General features: G+C 36.3%; 2 protein-coding genes across 2 annotated transcripts in view; one reads left to right on the top strand and one right to left on the bottom strand.

Moving 5' to 3' along the window:
* Nucleotides 1-17,294, top strand: part of LOC126976057 (rho GTPase-activating protein 20) — a 67,718-nt gene extending 50,424 nt beyond the window's left edge. Inside the window, exons 11-12 of the mRNA XM_050824203.1 lie at nucleotides 5,084-5,174; nucleotides 8,290-17,294. Coding sequence (XP_050680160.1) covers nucleotides 5,084-5,174; nucleotides 8,290-8,411 — 213 coding nt within the window. The 3' untranslated portion in view covers nucleotides 8,412-17,294. The remainder of the gene's footprint in view (nucleotides 1-5,083; nucleotides 5,175-8,289) is intronic.
* LOC126976118 (guanine deaminase) overlaps nucleotides 1-18,299 on the bottom strand; it is a 338,523-nt gene that overhangs the window by 295,719 nt on the left and 24,505 nt on the right. The gene's annotated exons all lie outside the window — the stretch shown is intronic.

Here is an 18,299-nt window from a genome sequence, read left to right as displayed (position 1 = left end):
TTTGCTCTCTTTATGAAATATACAATATTGTATTGTCATTGCTATTGCTATAAAATAATGTTAATCCAGTCCCAGGCTGTCGGATCACTTAGATATTCAGCTGTGGAGTAGTTGGATTTACGAGCTATTAGCCATTTTGTTTATAAAACATTTAAATTTATTTATAGATAATATTTGAACAGTGGCTGGGACTTTATTACAAAATGCACATTTACCCTTAAAGTTATTATGTATCTCATGAAGCCTACTAGATTTAGTTACAAACAATACCTTATTTTTAGTGTTATAACAATAAAAATCGATAATAGTATTTCCCAAAAAAAGTATGTAACTTTCGACGTAAATACTTCACGAACGAACGATGTATATTCTTATAGTATGTATTACTTCCACATACTTGGACCAAAAAGTATGGAAGTCTTTGTCACTGCGTTTGATACTAGTCTTTATTGATATGGTATATAAGGTTCACATTTCTTTCATTACAACTTTGGGGATATGTTTGTAAATAAAAGAGATTTATTCAAATTTTTCAATCGATTCCGAGCAACCTGCTTTTAGGTCTATTTGAAACTAAGTTCTTTTTTTAAACATAATATAATTATATATTTTTTTCTAAGTATCTAGATGAAATCTCAGGCTTATTAGATTGAATAATATTAATAATTAATGACTTCAATTAACAATATTAATCAGTTATTACACTGTATTTTTAACAATTTGTGAAATGCAAATAAATGAAACTTTGTGCGGGTAGGTGTAAAATGTATATATTTGCCTTCTAGCACACACTGAGGGATATATCGTTTTAAATGGTGAACACTTTTTTTTGTAAATCAGTTACAGTTTTATTCTTAAATTGAAATTGTATATGTTTTGTAATGTTTACGCATGAAAGATGTTGCCTAGGTTCCTATTATATCATATCATAGTTTCCAAGTCAACGCGAACTGGAAACGAAAGCGGAATAAATTCGTATTTTTAACATTTTAAAATTGAATCAATAATTAAAGAAAATATCAAGCGATATTACTTCGTATTGATTGAATAACATTGAGATAATATGTGCTACGTTCTAGAGAAGACATTCCGAACAAATTGTAGGGGAGACTAGACGAAAGTGGGCCAAACGTGGACTAGCGGCTGTCAAAGTGCTTTTGTGCCTGTTTGATGTTCGCCATTTTGGCGCTGTTGGCCATGTAGTGAGAGTCTGCAGTACTAAAACTAGTGATGACAACCTCAGCAAACATCGATAGGTGGTGGGAAACTATTTACAAAAATAAATTGTGTACTATATTACATTGATTGTTGAAGTATAAATAACACGGAAAACGAACGAAATTAATTCAAAATGCAAAAATACTTCAGAGTATTGTACGTTCCTTCGCAGCCATTTCTATTATACGTCAAAATTAGTTCTCTGGGCGCTCGCGAGTGGCGCTTCAAATAGGCACAAAAACATTGCTGTCAAACATATGGAACAGCCTGTCTAGTGGTATTTATACAGGTCAGTGTCTTCTCGTGTACGCAGTACATATTACCTCATTATTAAATAATAATTGATATCCTGTTTCCAAAGTATCGTAGTTAGTTTTGTGTGCAATTCATGATATTTCTACTTTCTCTAACTATAAAAGGTGTTGGTGTTGGGTTATTATAATTTCTTGTGTGAGACTAACATTAGCACAGGCAGCTAACTTTTTTTTAATTATTACTAAATGATATTACTAATGCCCTTTTAATTAATTCGACATATGAAAGAATCTGCAAATACTGTCGCACAATATAAATGCCTACATAGTAGTACTTAGATATTAAATTATTTGATAAAAATTCAATTATTGATTATTAAGACACCTGAAAATGATTGTCTTTGAAATACGGAGTCGCGTTGAATGTTTTTAAATGTTAGGAATAGATTCAAATCGTAAACAAGTGACCGCTGACATTAGCAAGTCATGATTTAAATGTTTTCGCTGTGAAGTGTAAGGGTTATGTTACACCGGGATACCACATAGACACCAGAGTCATGACGCGTCCATGGTAGCGCAACCAAATTGGTTGCGGACACCAGATGAGTAACTGCCCTTAGAGCTGTGTATATTTTAGAGCACATTGAAACAGCATCAACTTAATTAATGTTATTTAATTAAATTGAAATCTCATTGTTATGAAATTAAATATTCTCATTTGAGACTTATATGTAACATCATAATAATATTGTGAGTAACATCTGTTTGTAATAACTACTTTTCTTTCTTGTTACCTAACACTTATATAGTAACCCGTGGACATTGCCGTTGGTTATGCACTTAGTACTACTTATGTTATTTCTTCCTCTAATGTAATCATCTAGTGTGTAATTTTTTTGTGTCCCAAATAAAATAAAATAAAAATAAAATATTTTGTTGGTAGCTGCGCCTGGTTGCGCCGCCATGGTGTCCCGGTGAAATAGAACCCTTAGGGTGCTTACATAAAGAAACAGGTTTCCGGTACAGGTGGTTACCGATCGGTACAGCATAAAGAAACAGATAAATCTATCCGTAGTGACAATCATGGCCTCCGGCTCGTCGGACCAGCACCAGTAAATGCTGAAACCCGTATGGCTCGGTCCAGGTAGTCGGCACCGACAAGTTACAACCTGTTTCTTTATAAGTGAGTGTACAGATTATATTGAAATACTAGCTGACCCGACAGACGTTGTTCTGTAAATAATAAATAAAATAATGTTTTTATATGAATTTGTCAATAATATATCATAACATCAAAAACTACTTCGTATAATATGCACCCTGCTGTCGTAATGAAATTGTTTCACAGCAGAACTGTCAAACCGTGCGTCAATAAATTCTCTCATAGAAATTATGTATGGACACATCAAAGGAAAAACAATTTGTTGTTTTTATTTAATTTAACAGCATTTTCCTATTTATTCACCTTTTAAACCTTCTCTGGACTTCCATAATTAATTCGAGACCAAAATTAGCCAAATCGGTCCAGCCGTTCTCGAGTTTTAGCGAGACTAACGAACAGCAATTGATTTTTATAAGTATATATAGATTATACCTGCGCCCATTGGTCACCGACCCGTACAGATTTGTCTGTACCGGAAACGTGTTTCTTTATGTAAGCACCCTTAGGCGGTTTTTGCTCAAAAATATGTAAATATACAATAACTTTGTTTTTGTTAATAACTTACGTACCATAAAAACTCGCGTACACTCCTGTATCTCATCGGGTTATCTAACGTCAGATTGTTTGCCCGTCCCTTTCATGAAAAAAAAACAACAAATCCTCGAATATTTTATTACTTTACGATGCGTAGTTTCATCGCGAACGACAGTTCTACTGTTTGGATATTTATATTGTGTTGATTTAAATATATTTTATAAGGAATTTCATATGCTCATCAATCGTAAATAAAACACTTGCATTGTATTATAACATTTTATATCTGATATTGTTAAAGGATATACACACACGGATTGCTTCGTTTGTTATTTTTTATTAATTGAGTTATTCAAAGTTATTCATTGAAAATAGCCAACGAGGTGAATATAAAAACGCTGACACCAACATAATATTATATACCTTATAGCAGGCTTCTGTTCTTGAAGTCAAGCCAGCTAGAGAAATTACTGGGCAAATGAGACTTAACATCTTATGCCGTTATTAGTGCCGCTCAGAATTTTTGAGTTTTTCAAAAATCCTGAGCGGCACTGCATTGTAATGGGCAAGCCGTATCAATTACCATCAGCTGAACGTCCTGCTCGTCTCGTCTCTAATTTCAGTAAAGAAAATGTACTCAAGGGTTACATTAAGCTTTCCGTGTGTGTGTATTAAGGGTAAATCGTGAATCCAGTATTTCCTTCAAGGGGGGCAATTCTAAAAGCTTGCCAGAAGCTGAGTAAAGCAAATAGATATATACCTAATACTAGTCGTTCCCGTCCGCTGTGTTGGGCGATATTTAAAAGGAAATAAATTAATGAAGGAACGTTGGCATAAATCATCTAGGATAAATTTCGCATCGAATGGTGGTAATTTCATGTCGATACGATCAGTGGTTTAGGCTTGAAAGAACCTCAAACAAAGACCATTTTCATTTTATATATATATAAACAAATATATCGTACGGGCAACGATTGAGGAACATCTGTTAGCAACATATTGGAATTTCGCTTTGTTGAAACGTCAATAGGAGTTTAATTATAACTATTACTACTTGATAGCGATAATAGAATATGTAAGATGTAAGCCACGGCACTGGCGAACGATTTGCGAATTACTTTTTACTACTAAGGGGTCTACTCTCTTTCTCCGATACGAAATATCTTAAACGAACGAATCTAATCCAAGTATCGGTAGTGACCCTCCTCTATTTTGTTTAGGTTACACATCGACGAAGTTAGTAGTGCCATAATTTAATAAAAAAAAAGTCGTGTGGCACTCGGGGACTGCCGCGGTGAAGCTATTGCATAGCATTTAATATCAACTTATTCAATTATAATTATTTATTTTTTGTATTAATGTATTTTTTTTGATAAAATTAATTTAAAAAAAAGCAAACGGGAAGTGAGTAAAATTTTACTCGCAAGATTTGATTACAGACAGACAACGAGACGGGTGAAACTAAATAAAAATGCTTGTCATAATAATAAAAATTTAAAAAACGTGATAAAAAAAATAAAGAAATTAAAAAAATCAAGACCTTCTGCATAAAAGCATACGTCGTGATAACCGCTGTTCCACGGCAACTGTAATGACCGTGGTGAAATATCTATATAGATCTAGGAAGTAAGTGGTAGGGGTTATTTTCGTTACGGAATTTCTGGATTCGGTCCCCACGCTCAAGGCCCGCGATAGAAGCTATGCAATAGCTTAAAAAGGTTCAAAGGCAAAGAAAGCGAAATGAGCATGTAGTGTTTACCTTTAAATGATTTGGCACATGTAATTTAAATTGTTAATTGTTTAAGAAATATTTTTATATAAAATCGCTGGTAGACCAATAAATAAATAAAAGCGTTAATTAGAATTGCCCCCCTGGGTGAGGCTGGCGGGTGATTTTGTGGTGGGTGGTATGTAGGTACACGAGCGGCAGCGGGCGCGGATGCGGACGCGCTCGGAATGGTTCCTGCAGCCGGCCGCGTCGATGGACACGTCACGGCCCCGCCCCGGTACGCCCCCCGCTCGCCCCCCCGCCGCCCCCGCCGTCCCCGCTCGCTGCGCCGCACCACACAACACTCGCAACGAGAGCACGGCGCTATACGTGCTTGTTGCCTGTCTAGAGTTTTTGTTTTAAGCGTCCGCACTCCGCGCCCTGTCGCAACGGTACTGTGTTCGTGTACGCTTCGTGGGCGGGACCGCAACATGCGATGGCTCTCATCCTTGACACATGGCATCGTTTTTATTTGTGTTAATGTCATATCTCTCCCCCATCTAATTCGAAGGCGCTACCTCCACGAGCGAATGTATTTTGATCGATCGTCGATGATATCTCGAGGCGGCTTGTATTCCGACAGCGATGATTCGTGGAACAATCATTTCGTTAGTAATTTTTAACACATTCGGCGGCGAATGCGTTGCGAGGACGTTTGCTTTGGGTTGCATTTAGCCACTCGCAGTATCGCCGCGATTACAATGCCGTGTGGAGGCACGTTCTAAGTAGTCATAGTCAACCAAAAAACCAACTCGCTCGTGGAGGTGGCGCCGAAAATGTCTGACAGTATTTGTGTCACAACTGAGTTACATTATAGGATAGAGATTGGAAATTTCTCGGTCTGTCAGATATTCTGTATTATGATCATGTTGTTATGTGTCGGGTGAAAAGTCACTATTTTAATTCTAATAATAATAACACAGTATTAAAGCTTTTGGGGCCTCGCTTAAGCCTGTGTATTGTTTTGTTTGTATCGATTGGTTCGTATCTGGTTTGCATGCGTTTATCATATATGTTTGTTTAGTACGTAAATGTTTTTTATTTTACATAGATACAAATAGCTCGGATGTTGAGTGATGTCAATAATCGACACGACTATATACGTGTCTATAATAGGTTTGGTTGGTTTCTCTCACCGCTCAAGATCCGAGGCTTATACTTTAATCGATGTACATAGATGTTAATGCAACTAGAAAAACATGTATTTGGTTTCTTGTAGCATGTTATTATGTGAAAAATGTTTGTTGCAACTGGCAAGGTTTTTCGAAATCTAATATTCTGTGTATTGGTATGTTGTGATTTATTTTTAATTTTTATGTCCACGGTAAGTTAATGGTGGTTGAGGTTACTTTTAAATAAATTATAACAAATACAGACATAAATACTTCCAAGACAGGCAGATGTCGTGTACTTTTGGGTGGTAAGTCTTCGCTGTGTTATAAGTATTATCTAAGAAACTAAGTATTCTAACACGGTTGTTTATAAAATATAAGATATATTGAAGCGGAAATTATAAATAGAACATAGCTAATTTTACTTTCCCTTAGTATAAGACACTATCTCGGTTATAAAGTTGAATGATTTCCGAACTATCATTTTTTAATTTTGTATTTGTTAGTTGTTGGCTGCTTTTGTTTGAAGTTATTTGTGTATTAATATTTTTGTTATTACGAGATTTAGGTTCATGATTTGCAATTAAGTAATTAATTTCAATTTATTTTATAAAAGTATTTTCAATAATATATTAATAAAAAAACTACCATTTCAACAGTACATAGTATTTCTGTATACACATCGAACTTTTCACTAAATCCATTCAATTTCACTTATAAGATATACACAGCACTAATGTTGCACAATCAGTCAGCTGTATAGCTACAGATATACTGCTATAAGCATTTCGGTGACGCGAACTCTCGAAATTTCACCCATCCAAAAAGTGTCTAACTTTATATAGAACCCATAAGATTTTTCTCTACCAAAAAGTGCCCAACGCGACCAAAGAATTTTTCACTTTAAAAAAAAATCGCCTCGTCGCTGACTGCATTTGTCGTTCCCCGATGACAAAGGTTTACACAGAAGGGATCCTAAGTTTCAGTAGCCCTTCTGGTACTTGTATTTTTTTTGCTACAATTACGTTAACGGTATTGGTTACATCAATAAATGCCGTACTCCCTTCCCTCCCGATAATTCAATGCACGAGATCCTCATCATAGCATGCCTTTTGATATAAGTTAAGTTAGCTTTGTACATTTAAATTATCTCACACGCTTCCTATGCGGAACTTATTAATCACCATTTTTGGTCGGTAGTAAGTCTAAAAATGTAAATATATCAAAAGCCGGCAACGCTTATGTATTGCCCTGGTGTTGCAATAGTATCTATTTGTGACGACAAAACAATTTTTAAAAACATGATAACTTCAATACCATTTATTACTTTACAAACAAGCTCCGTATAGTAAGTGACATTAGTCTAAGAACTCATGGTATGTGGTACTTTACGATATCGTCACACAGCCGAATGTTCCAATTTTCAACTGTCTGAGTATATACCGTTTATTTAATATATACGAGTCGTTCATTTCAAGATGCCGTCGCTTACTGTAAATGGCGGCCATCTTGTCCGTGTTAAGCGGGTCTCACTAAGGCCTATCACAGATGACACACTATCCGTGACGCACTTCTTAGTCTGTGATAATAAAACCGATAGAATTATATATGAAGTACCGCATACGACGCGCTAAAGTCTGATACACAAAATATTCTCGTAGATCTGACAGACCGCGCCGCACCGCACCGTACAAAAAGTGTGCCAAAAAATAAACGTTTGCGTCAATACGCGCTAACGCAAACGACGCTCTCTTTAGTCTGTAGTCTACACTTGCTAGTGATTGACGTGTATCATGGCGCTAGACATCAATGTAACAATGTTTGTTCAAGAAATATTAAACAGACCAGCATTGTATGATACATTTTTGGCAGAGTATCATGACAGAAATTTAAAAAGAAAATTGTGATGAACCCAATATAGAGATGTCATCTTATTTTTTTATCTCAATTACGAAATAATACACCGAAATCTCTGTACTACCATCGCGTGTACATCTCTACATACAGATGACCGAAAGTGACGTCGTGTGCGTTGATTCTGTGAAATAGGTCGCACAGGTCTGCCGCAGACTCGGTAGCACAGAAAGTGTGTCATGTGCGATAGGCCTAACGCGACAGTATTCCACGGCAATCTTGCAGTGATCGTCTTGTTATACGGGTTTGGGAATCGTATGCCGAAGTGAAGTATAGTGAAGTGTCTACGTACGGATGTGGTAATCATTTCCTTGCTTGTAATATCAGGCAATGAACGCGAGCGTCGCGGCTCGAGGCGGCGTTCGAGGCGCGCTCGCGTGTGCCGCGGGCTCGCACTCTCCGACACTGAAATCCCGCTCGCTGTCCAGCCTCGTAAAGTGACCGCCTGACCCGACGCATGCCCGCGGTGCCATTGCCCGCGATCACACAATACATAACACAACATTGCGCTATACAACTGTCGCGAATCAGAATGATTTTCGGTCATTGAACTGCCAATAGTCTTTATACTGACTACGCAAGCGTAAATATACGCTCACCTAGAAGGTCATCATCTTCATCAGCCGGAAGACGTCCATTGCTGGACATAGGCCTAACTCAAAAATCTCCATGACGACCGGTATTCCGGCGATTTTGTTCCATGTTGTAGGGGGCCTACCAACACTGCGTATTCCGGTACGTGGTCGTCATTCGATTGAGATATAAGGTCACTGATCGAAATTATTTCTGCTCCGCGGTGACAAGACTTCCACACATCATGCCATCTAGCACACAAGAATAAACGAATGCCCGCAATGTTAATCCTATTTGCAACTGGGACAAACTATTATTTACCATTGAGGTATTACACTTACGACAAAGATCATGTTTATTGAATAAGTCTTATATTTCTGACGGCCTTACCGGCTAATGATTATTCCAATTGACATTCGTACTTCAATTCACGTTTACCGATACATTTAACGTTAGCGTTGTCAGGAAAAAGGTTGATCTCACCTGTTTTCCCCACCGAAATTTTTCGACAAAAAATTACTTAGAAGTGACAGTCGCTGAGAATTTACGGGCATTTACATATATAGTTTTTATTTATTTTGGACTTATCTTCGGCTATAATATTGGTAAATAAAATCGTGGGTTTTTACGTCACATAATTAAGCAGTTTTGTTGGATAATAAAAAAGTAAACATAAAATTTATCTGTAGAGCTGTAATTTGTAATCCATTTCTTCAATAATACTATTAGAAACATAAAATCCGAATGGCAACTCGATATAACAGAATCTTAAGCGGAATTAGATCATGAAATGGGCTATGTATTATATCCCTTGACCGCGCTATCGATAGGTTTACATTCAATTTTACGTTGGAGTTGTACACTTAGGTATACAGTTTAACTACTCACTCCTGAGACACGAACGATATTTAAGGAGAGTAGTCGGTTCATTCTCGTTCGAATTAATTTAAATAATAATTCTCCAGACAATACCAATAAGGTAGGTACCTTGGTACAAACTTTATTTTTGAACAAATTTCCCTATAAATTAATGTTGGACATATTATAAATTATATTACTAAATGAGGGAGCGGTATTGTCGATATAGCGTTCCCGCTCGGACAAAGTATGTTCATAACATATTAAGTAGGTTAGACTATTTTACTGTCATACAGAGATGTTTATGCCAGTGTATAGTATAATTAATTTATAATATTATATTCGATATAATATTTTTAATGCAATTTCGATGAGTATATGCCACACTTTGTAATAAGAACGCGTGTATTAACTGAAGAAATTGGCCTGATTCTGTTATTTCAAAATCTACAACGCGTTGTAGTGTGAATTTAAACCGTAGGTACTGTGAATATAAAACACAGTAGTAAATAAGTATTATAATAGAGTTTTACATAGCAAATATATGAGATAGATTAGAAATGATATCAAATGACATTGAATATCTAGGTAATTGTATTTGTGGCGAAATACTTTTACAAATTTATCGTTTTTATAAAAATCTATAACATTCTAACACTAATACCAGATTGTGTGAATTTTTTAAATCCGATTCTTTAGACATATTTTATGTGTTATGAAGTGTTGTGACTTTTGAGATACTATTTATATAACTTCTTTAATCTAATACTGTATGGATATATGTTTTAGGGATTCTTTAATATGCTCTCTTTTGATAAATTACCTTTATTGACTACTGAAAATTCTGTATACTATGTTATTTAAACAGTTTATGCCAAAAAGTAACTCCTATTTAGGTATTCGTAACCGAACTACTATTGAAAATCGTCACAAGCTATAGAAATATGTGCCATAATGTAAATGTAATAAAGACTTTTGTTCCTTTATCTATCTATAAGCAAGGACTTACTACTAAAACGAACAATACTATTAGAAATTGCTGTTATTAATTATTATAACATTCCTGTAAACGTCTATTTGTAAGTTAGAATAGTTTTAAATATTAGAGTATTAATGTCTCATAGTTTATATTCTGTCACCTGCCTGTGTATATTAACTATTTTCTCTCAAAAGAGACTTAACTTGCGTGATAGTATCATGCAGTTTAATGATAATTATATTGCTATTGAGCTCTGAATAATAGTTCCAAATCCCGCCAGAGTGGCGCTACAGTAGCAAGAGGTAATTGTATTAATATAGACATTGTTCATGCTGTGAAATGCTGTTGAAGAATTTGATATTGTTGGTAATGAAAATAGTTACGATACAGTGTGTGGATTGATATAACTGCTGCACTCAATAACTCTTGTATTTTTAAAGCGAAGCGCGGGCTGTCTACTCGAGCTAAGCGTCAGATTTTCTAGCGTTACAAGATAACGTCAGATTTTCTAGCGTTATTTAATTAATTTATACTTTAACTCTTGTAAGTTATGGCATTTGAGTATTTTTGTTGCACTATAGATAGTAATTGAAATAATTTCTAAAACGATGAAGCTTTGAATGTTGATTTAAAAGATTGTTGTCAATGTGTATTTTGTTTCACTTGAGGTACGGACAGACGTGCTTTAAAAAAGCGTTAATGAGTATGCTTAAAGTTAGCCTACTCATTAATAAGCATTTCGTGCAATATTATTTTTATATAAAGGAGAATATGTGTTCCGCCGTTATTCGCAACTTCGATAATGTGACACAAACAGCAAAGTTCTTTCTTGTCCCCAACGCGACATATTGAGGGTTCAATTTTCGTTTTTATTTTAATTTGACGCAAAAACAGTCGCCCGCCGCGGATCGAGGTCAAATCGATAATAGCATGCTAATAAGCAAACCTGTTCAGACGCGCTCGGAGCAAGCCCCCTTCTACCCGCGCCTCAGGTAGCATGCTCGAAAATCAAACGTCGATTGATTAATGAGCACATGCTCAATAAAAGCATGCTTTCGTGCTAGTAATGAGCACGTCTGTCCGTACCTTTATTCTCGTTAAAGCCCAACCATTTCCGTAATGGTCTTTTTTTTTATGATAAAAAGGGACGAGACGAGAAGGACGTTCAGCTGATGGTAATTGATACGCCATGCCCATTACAATGCAGTGCCGCTCAGGATTCTCAAAAAACCCTAAAATTCTGAGCGGCACTGCAATTGCGCTCGTCACCTTGAGACATAAGATGTTGAGTCTCATTTGCCCAGTAATTTCACTAGCTACGGCGCCCTTCAGACCGAAACACAGTAATGCTTCCACATTACTGCTTCACGGCAGAAATAGGCGCCGTTGTGGTACCCATAATCTAGCCGGCTTCCTGTGCTAAGGAGCCTCCCACTGGTCTTAGAAGGTAAAAGCACTTTTGACGTTCACTCGTTATCTCTTCGACCTAAATGAATAAGTATAATCTTAATTTGATTTGTCACACCAAAATATTTTTGATTTTTTACGTTTATTTTAAATAATATCAAATATGGTGCTCGCTTTAAATTTTACATACTTGCTAGCTACTGTAGCACCACCCTAATATGACTCCGCCGTTAAATGTAAAAGAAAAGAAGACTTGACATTCATAAGTTTGATTTTCTTGACCTACATAAATTGATTTCGATTTGATTTATAGATAGGGTACTTCAGACCTCTACAGTAAGTGTACCATATTCCCTACTAGCGCTGATTCACGCAGGTTTAGTTATGGTTTTGATTTGTCTATAACTCATGATGTTTTTAAAATAAATTCAAGCGAAAATCATTGGGTTCACTGGATGGTAGGCCAACGTGGTGGCAATGATATGCAAAAGAATTCTAAAGGAATCAATTTTGAGAAAATAAGTTTTTTTTTATGCCTTTGAGGCGCTGGCGGTCGAGTTTTATTGAATGACTTAAATAAGAACTTTTCAATTTGTATTTCTCGCCGTTTTTAGACTGATTTGAAATATTTTGTTCTTGGCTTGGGTCTCGTTGGTAACTTAAAAATGGGTGAAGAGGTTTTTTTTACTTTTAAGCTACCTGGCTTTGAAGTCTCAAATTTTTGTGTTCGAGAAACGTTGATTCATAAACTAAAGCCAAAACGTGCAATCCGCAGTTTGTTGTTGTATCAATTGTAAATAATCACTGTATAAGTGGAATATTAAAAATATGGGTATTTATTGTAAAATGACCTCTGCTCTTTCGAATGTACTTACATGTGAGGCAGTTTGTACATTCCATCTCAGCTTCTTTTAAACATAACTTACACGGGTTTGCGCGTCCACTGCCTTAAAATCTTTTGTTGACGTTCCCCAAATTGCCAGTCTGTATAGAAATACACGGTGTCGATATGATGAGCTAAGTTCAGTTTCGTGGTTACTGGAAGAGGAATCAGTGGAAGAGATGGCCAAATTAGCTTGGTGTGCTAAGTAAGGCTAGACAGTACAAATTCAGTTTTTCACATGGAGCACTGTTCGGACTATGGGCGGGCGCTTCCAGTCCTAGCTCCTTCCATTTAACCGAATTCAGAGCGGCGCGAATCATCTACGATCAAGTCATGTCCGATCGGCTCGATACTTCTTCTTTGTGTACTACATCATATATAACGGTTCAGAGCAAATTCAGATGTACGTTTATATATTTAAACCACTACATAGTTGGTTGGTACTTTCCGTTTTACGGAGGACACCGCTAGTAATATCTACGTCGGATGAATGACTTTTTGGTCCCTACCGCGCTACTACAGGTCTTTAGCGCCGCGGGACACTCATGTCACAATCGATTTTTTTTTATAGAATTGCTTTATTGTTAACGTTTAGTGTTACAGAGTTGGATAACAGTTTCCGTAGAGGCTAGTTAGTTTACTGTAGGAGGTTGCAAGATGACCATGATAGACTTGTAAAGTTACAATATACTAGCGATTAAACAAACAATGCGTGCGACAGAGAAGTACTGTGTTGAATCTGTGTTGTTGACAAGTCGTAAACAATCAGCCACACTTAGCTCCTTAAGCGCTTATTACACTTCACTGAATTTAGTCGTCTGAATTCAGTCGATTAGTGAATTTAGATAAGTACAATCCCATTCAGCAAGCTAGCATCCTAAATTCAGAACTAAGTGTAGTTTCTGACTGACTGAATCATTTAGAAGTCTGATTAGAAACGCATTTAGGAAAGTGTGATCGCGTTAAGTTACTGATTTCAGTCGCTAGTGGCTCTTCGTGCGTGGAGGACGTTTTATGTTCCCGAATAATACTTATAGCCTAAGCAAGTTTCAGAGATAGTTTTTGTCAGCAGGGCTTGGGATATTAAAGAAATGAAATTTTAAAGAGAAATCTTACTGATACGACTAATTTTTAGACAGTGCGATCAGAAGCTTCTAATTTGCTTCTAAAGCTACTTCTGAATTTAAACGACTAAATTGAGTGAAGTGTAATAAGCGCTTTAGTATTTTGACTATTGAACCAGTAGCTTAACGAACACATTGACAATCAAAATTGTCGAGCTGTCAGCTCGTCTGTATATTCGTTTACGGCCGTCTAACAGTTGGTTAGTGTGAAAGCTTATGAATATCTTATGACTGAGTTGAAAATCGCGGTGCCGCTCATAACTTTGAATTTTCAAAAATTCTGAGCGATTTACCGCTAGGTACAGATCGTCATGTTGGTGCGCGCCACTATAATAGCGATATTAACGACCGTTTTTAATAATGTATTTCTAGTTACTGATATATTGCTATCACCGTATAATGACAAGATCTTATCTATCCATGGATATGTCCAATATAGTTATAGTCCAATGCTATCTGTCGATAGGTTATTGAAATGTAAGTAAGCGTAAAAGGATAGATTTCACTACCTCTAGTAAGTTAAACTAAGGATATATAGGTTATTGAAAACAGCCGTAAATGAACACACAGGTACAGCTATCTAACCTTAATCGTAAAAAAATAATTCTAAAATTTAATTGCATAGTTGAAATTTCAAATAAACAACTTATATATTTAGAAAACAAAATTTTAATCATCCTTACCTACGTTTTCGCATAAGATGGCACGAAGTAGGTGTAAGTGTCTACGGTAACGCACGGCTACTAGATTTATTACAGTTTGTTTCGAAATAATATCATGGAAAATAGATTTATTTAGGTGAATTATGTATTTTATTTTTGAGTATATTTTTTTATGATCACATTTAAGTAGTTCTATCCGGGTACTTGTAAATATGGCAGCTTTGCTCTGTCTGACAGTGAGAGCGCATTACGTCCAATCCGTACCCGTGAATACACGGTTCGGAGTAGTCGAAGAACTATTTTTACGCACTAGATCCGGCTTCCATCAACCGAGACTGCAAGCATTTCTTCTTGCGGTATACATTGTCTAACATATGTGATTTTGTATGCAAAATATCTTTTATGTGATGTAAAATTAAATCGAAAGTTGACACACTCATTCGGTAGTAATTTTAAAATAGCATGTCGTGTTGCCGTAACACTGCGTGGTGCGGTGTACCCAGCATTCTTTAGTTCTGCGCGTTCGTATGTACAATAGCATTGCCAGAACTTGACTCCTCATCAACGACGTGAATGCTCTGGTGTGGGTTCGCGTAAAATAGCGGACGCCAAAAAGTGGTCCCCGAATTGCTTGGAATTGGATCAGAGGATGTTAGTGCGTAAGCGATATCCGAATATCCGTCCGAGATTTCTAGACCTGTATTTGTTACGTATACGGATCGGACTCTGAGCGGATGTAGTGCGAAAGTGCTCTGACGAGTAACGACGACTGCCGCGTCATTATCACACAGATCAAAGTTGCATATTATTAACAAGCACACATAGCGCCGCGCGTCAACATGACTTGAAGTATCTATAAACATGTGGCAGACTCGTCAGTCTTTACCATAATAAAATATTATATAGGAATATATTTATTTTTTAAATGTATACGTGTCAGATCTGTAGCGTTGTTGGTCATGTGACGTCCAAAATTCTGTGTTCAATGGCCAAAAGAGTATTTAATAGTCCAATTAAAGTATTCTTAGGTGTACATTATAGGGCTGGTTGCCTTGCGGTCATCATTCTTATGTTACTAGTATTATTGTGAAGCCGATGCAACACAACTTTATTTAAATGCATTTTTTCTCGATTTGCGTCCTATTTTTTATTATTAACATTGCAAGTAAACATGTTAAGTATAGGTTAATTTGTATTATTTTATAAGACTGTTTAGTATTTTGTATATGACATTCGAATGTTTTACACAGACGACGTCTGCTTTGGTCGGGTAATGTAACTCTAGGTTAAAGATCTCTGATTAGATGTTAATTTAAATTTATTGATGTACCCCGTGAGTGGTTTAGTGGTTTAAGTTAACTTAGGTTAAATAAAGGAGTTGTGTAAACGGGCCCTTGTTGTTACTGGCTCCCACAGAAGTTTATTCGGATTGTAGATAAACTCTAGTTATATGTATGTTTGTCAATCGAAGCATGTCGTTCATTCCCGTCGAATGTACCCGTTACTAACAGCGTCACTTCTTTACGGAACACCTTTACCCGGTTTATACCATGGGATACTTTTTCTTGTATTCTACTATTTTTATACTATACTGGTACTTATGATTCCAAATCATTTTTTGCTTCTGGCAGGCGAGATTTGTATCATAACATGTAGTATTTGTTAATTTGAGATTTTCTTTTATGAAATTTGTATATTTGCATGGATAAACCACGGGTAACGGCATGTCCACATGGTTCTATTTCAGTTGACCAAGAAAAATCGGAAACGAAATCGAATGAACACGTTTAGATGGCACATTGAAAAAGTTATATTGTATAAGAATTGAGAAGAAATATCTAAGAGATATAAGTAATAGATCGAAGTATACAGTACAGACATAAGTAATAGAACAGTAGGGTAACTCAGCGGTCTCCTTGGAATTTATACCTACGTCTGGACAGACCGCTAGGGTTGGTACATATACAAAAAGATTGACGACGCGGCGCAGTTAATCGGGCAGCGGCTAGACTCGGCGTTGTACGCAATAGTTTTGTCTTCCCAAGATTGCTTAGCGGCCGTACATCTTGTGTGTATGTGTGCGTGCAGATTCAGGCGTTCCTATATGAAGTTAAAGTACTGTTCTATTACTTTATTCTGGTTCAGTCGTGTTAAATTTGATTCAACAAGGATTTGAAGCGACATTTGTGTCAAACTCTTCTATTGTTATAGTTTCGATTTCGTTGTGTAGTTGATCAACTTAAATCGCACCGTGTGAACCCGTAACGGCATCCACGTACTCTACAGCTGATTACGCTATCAACGTTGTCTGAGGGAAGTATTCTGTAAGGTGTAGCTGTGTATTCTCGGTGCTTGAGAATATATGCGGGTAACTACTCGAGTTGGCAGTAGTTATTACAATACTTTAGTATTATGTATTTTTTTTTAATTTATTATGAAAAACATTTTCAGCTATCAGTAGCATTCTATGATAGCTGTTATAAAAAATCATAATAATTGTTATATTACTATAAAAGTGGCCATCATAAATTAATACCAATTTGGTCCTTCGAACCTTAATTTTCACAAGCTGACAAACTTGCAAACGACTGTCACAGCGTGCTTCTTTTAGCTGAACTGTACTGAACTATAAAAACGACTGTACTAAGATTTTTATTTCGATTATAATAAAGTAGTATCATTTAATTTGTTAGATGAGTTCGATTACTGTTTTTGATTAAAGTACCTACTTTTGTTATTTTACATTAGATAGTATTACCGACATGCAGTATGCGTTATATAAATTCATTTGTATATCACATTGTATTTGCACATTCTATTATAAATTACACGAAGTTATAATTATAGTTGTTGTTATTTATTTCATTTCCCATAAAATATCCTGATTATAATAAAATACTTATAGACGCTATACACTGATTGCTGGTAGTGGTCACTATATATATGTAATGGTATTTCTCTTTTATATATTATGTACACGGTGAAACTTTATGGGTACACTATGCTTTGAACCAGACATTTCTTTGGTCATCTCTAATGACTATGTGAATATATTTTAAAACAATATTTAAAATAAATAAAGCCTGCCCACATTCTAGCGCTGTACAAGGCGCAGGTCCGGCCACATATGGAGTTTTGCTGTTATCTCTGGTCTGGCGCACCCCAGTATCAGCTTGATCCATTTGACTGCGTGCAACGCAGAGCAGTTCGTATTGTCGGGGACCAGGTGCTGCTCTGTGAACGGCTGGATCACTTGGCGTTGCGTAGAGACATCGCTTCTTTGTGTGACCTCTACCGCATTTATTAGGGGAGTGTTCCGAAGAGCTGTTTCATCTGATTCCTGCCGCCGAATTTCATCTTCGCACGACACGGCACAAGTTAGGATATCATCCCCACCATCTGGATGTGTGGTGGTCCTTTACAGTGCGGTTTTCAAGGAGCTTTCTTCCACGTACTGGAACTGGGCGGCGGTGATCACTTAACACATACGCTCGTTTGTCCTCCTTTTCATTAAAAAAAAGTGCTAAGTTTTTGCAAAATCTGCATCCGGCAACCCTTGTCAGCTTTTTTTTCTGAACTCGCTGACTCAAAACAGATGAATAACATAGATGTGATATAATATCAGAAATAGTAAAATGCCTCCTATTCATTGCAGCTGTGAGACAAATTATGTTCTCATTTTGTCATGAAGACGAAGTTATTTTGTATGTGCATCTTCTGGAGCTGACATCGAATTGAAAATCATTCCAATTTTGTATTTACTTTAGTTATAAACTAATAGATATAAAAGAGAAATACCACTGATTCACTCACTGACTAATCACGAAATCTCGGAAACCGTAAAGGCCACA

Source organism: Leptidea sinapis, chromosome 2 (genome assembly GCF_905404315.1).
Source record: "Leptidea sinapis chromosome 2, ilLepSina1.1, whole genome shotgun sequence".
Lineage (NCBI taxonomy): Eukaryota > Metazoa > Arthropoda > Insecta > Lepidoptera > Pieridae > Leptidea > Leptidea sinapis.
Note: the sequence above shows the minus strand (reverse complement) of the source record. Positions and strands in the feature narration are given on the sequence as shown.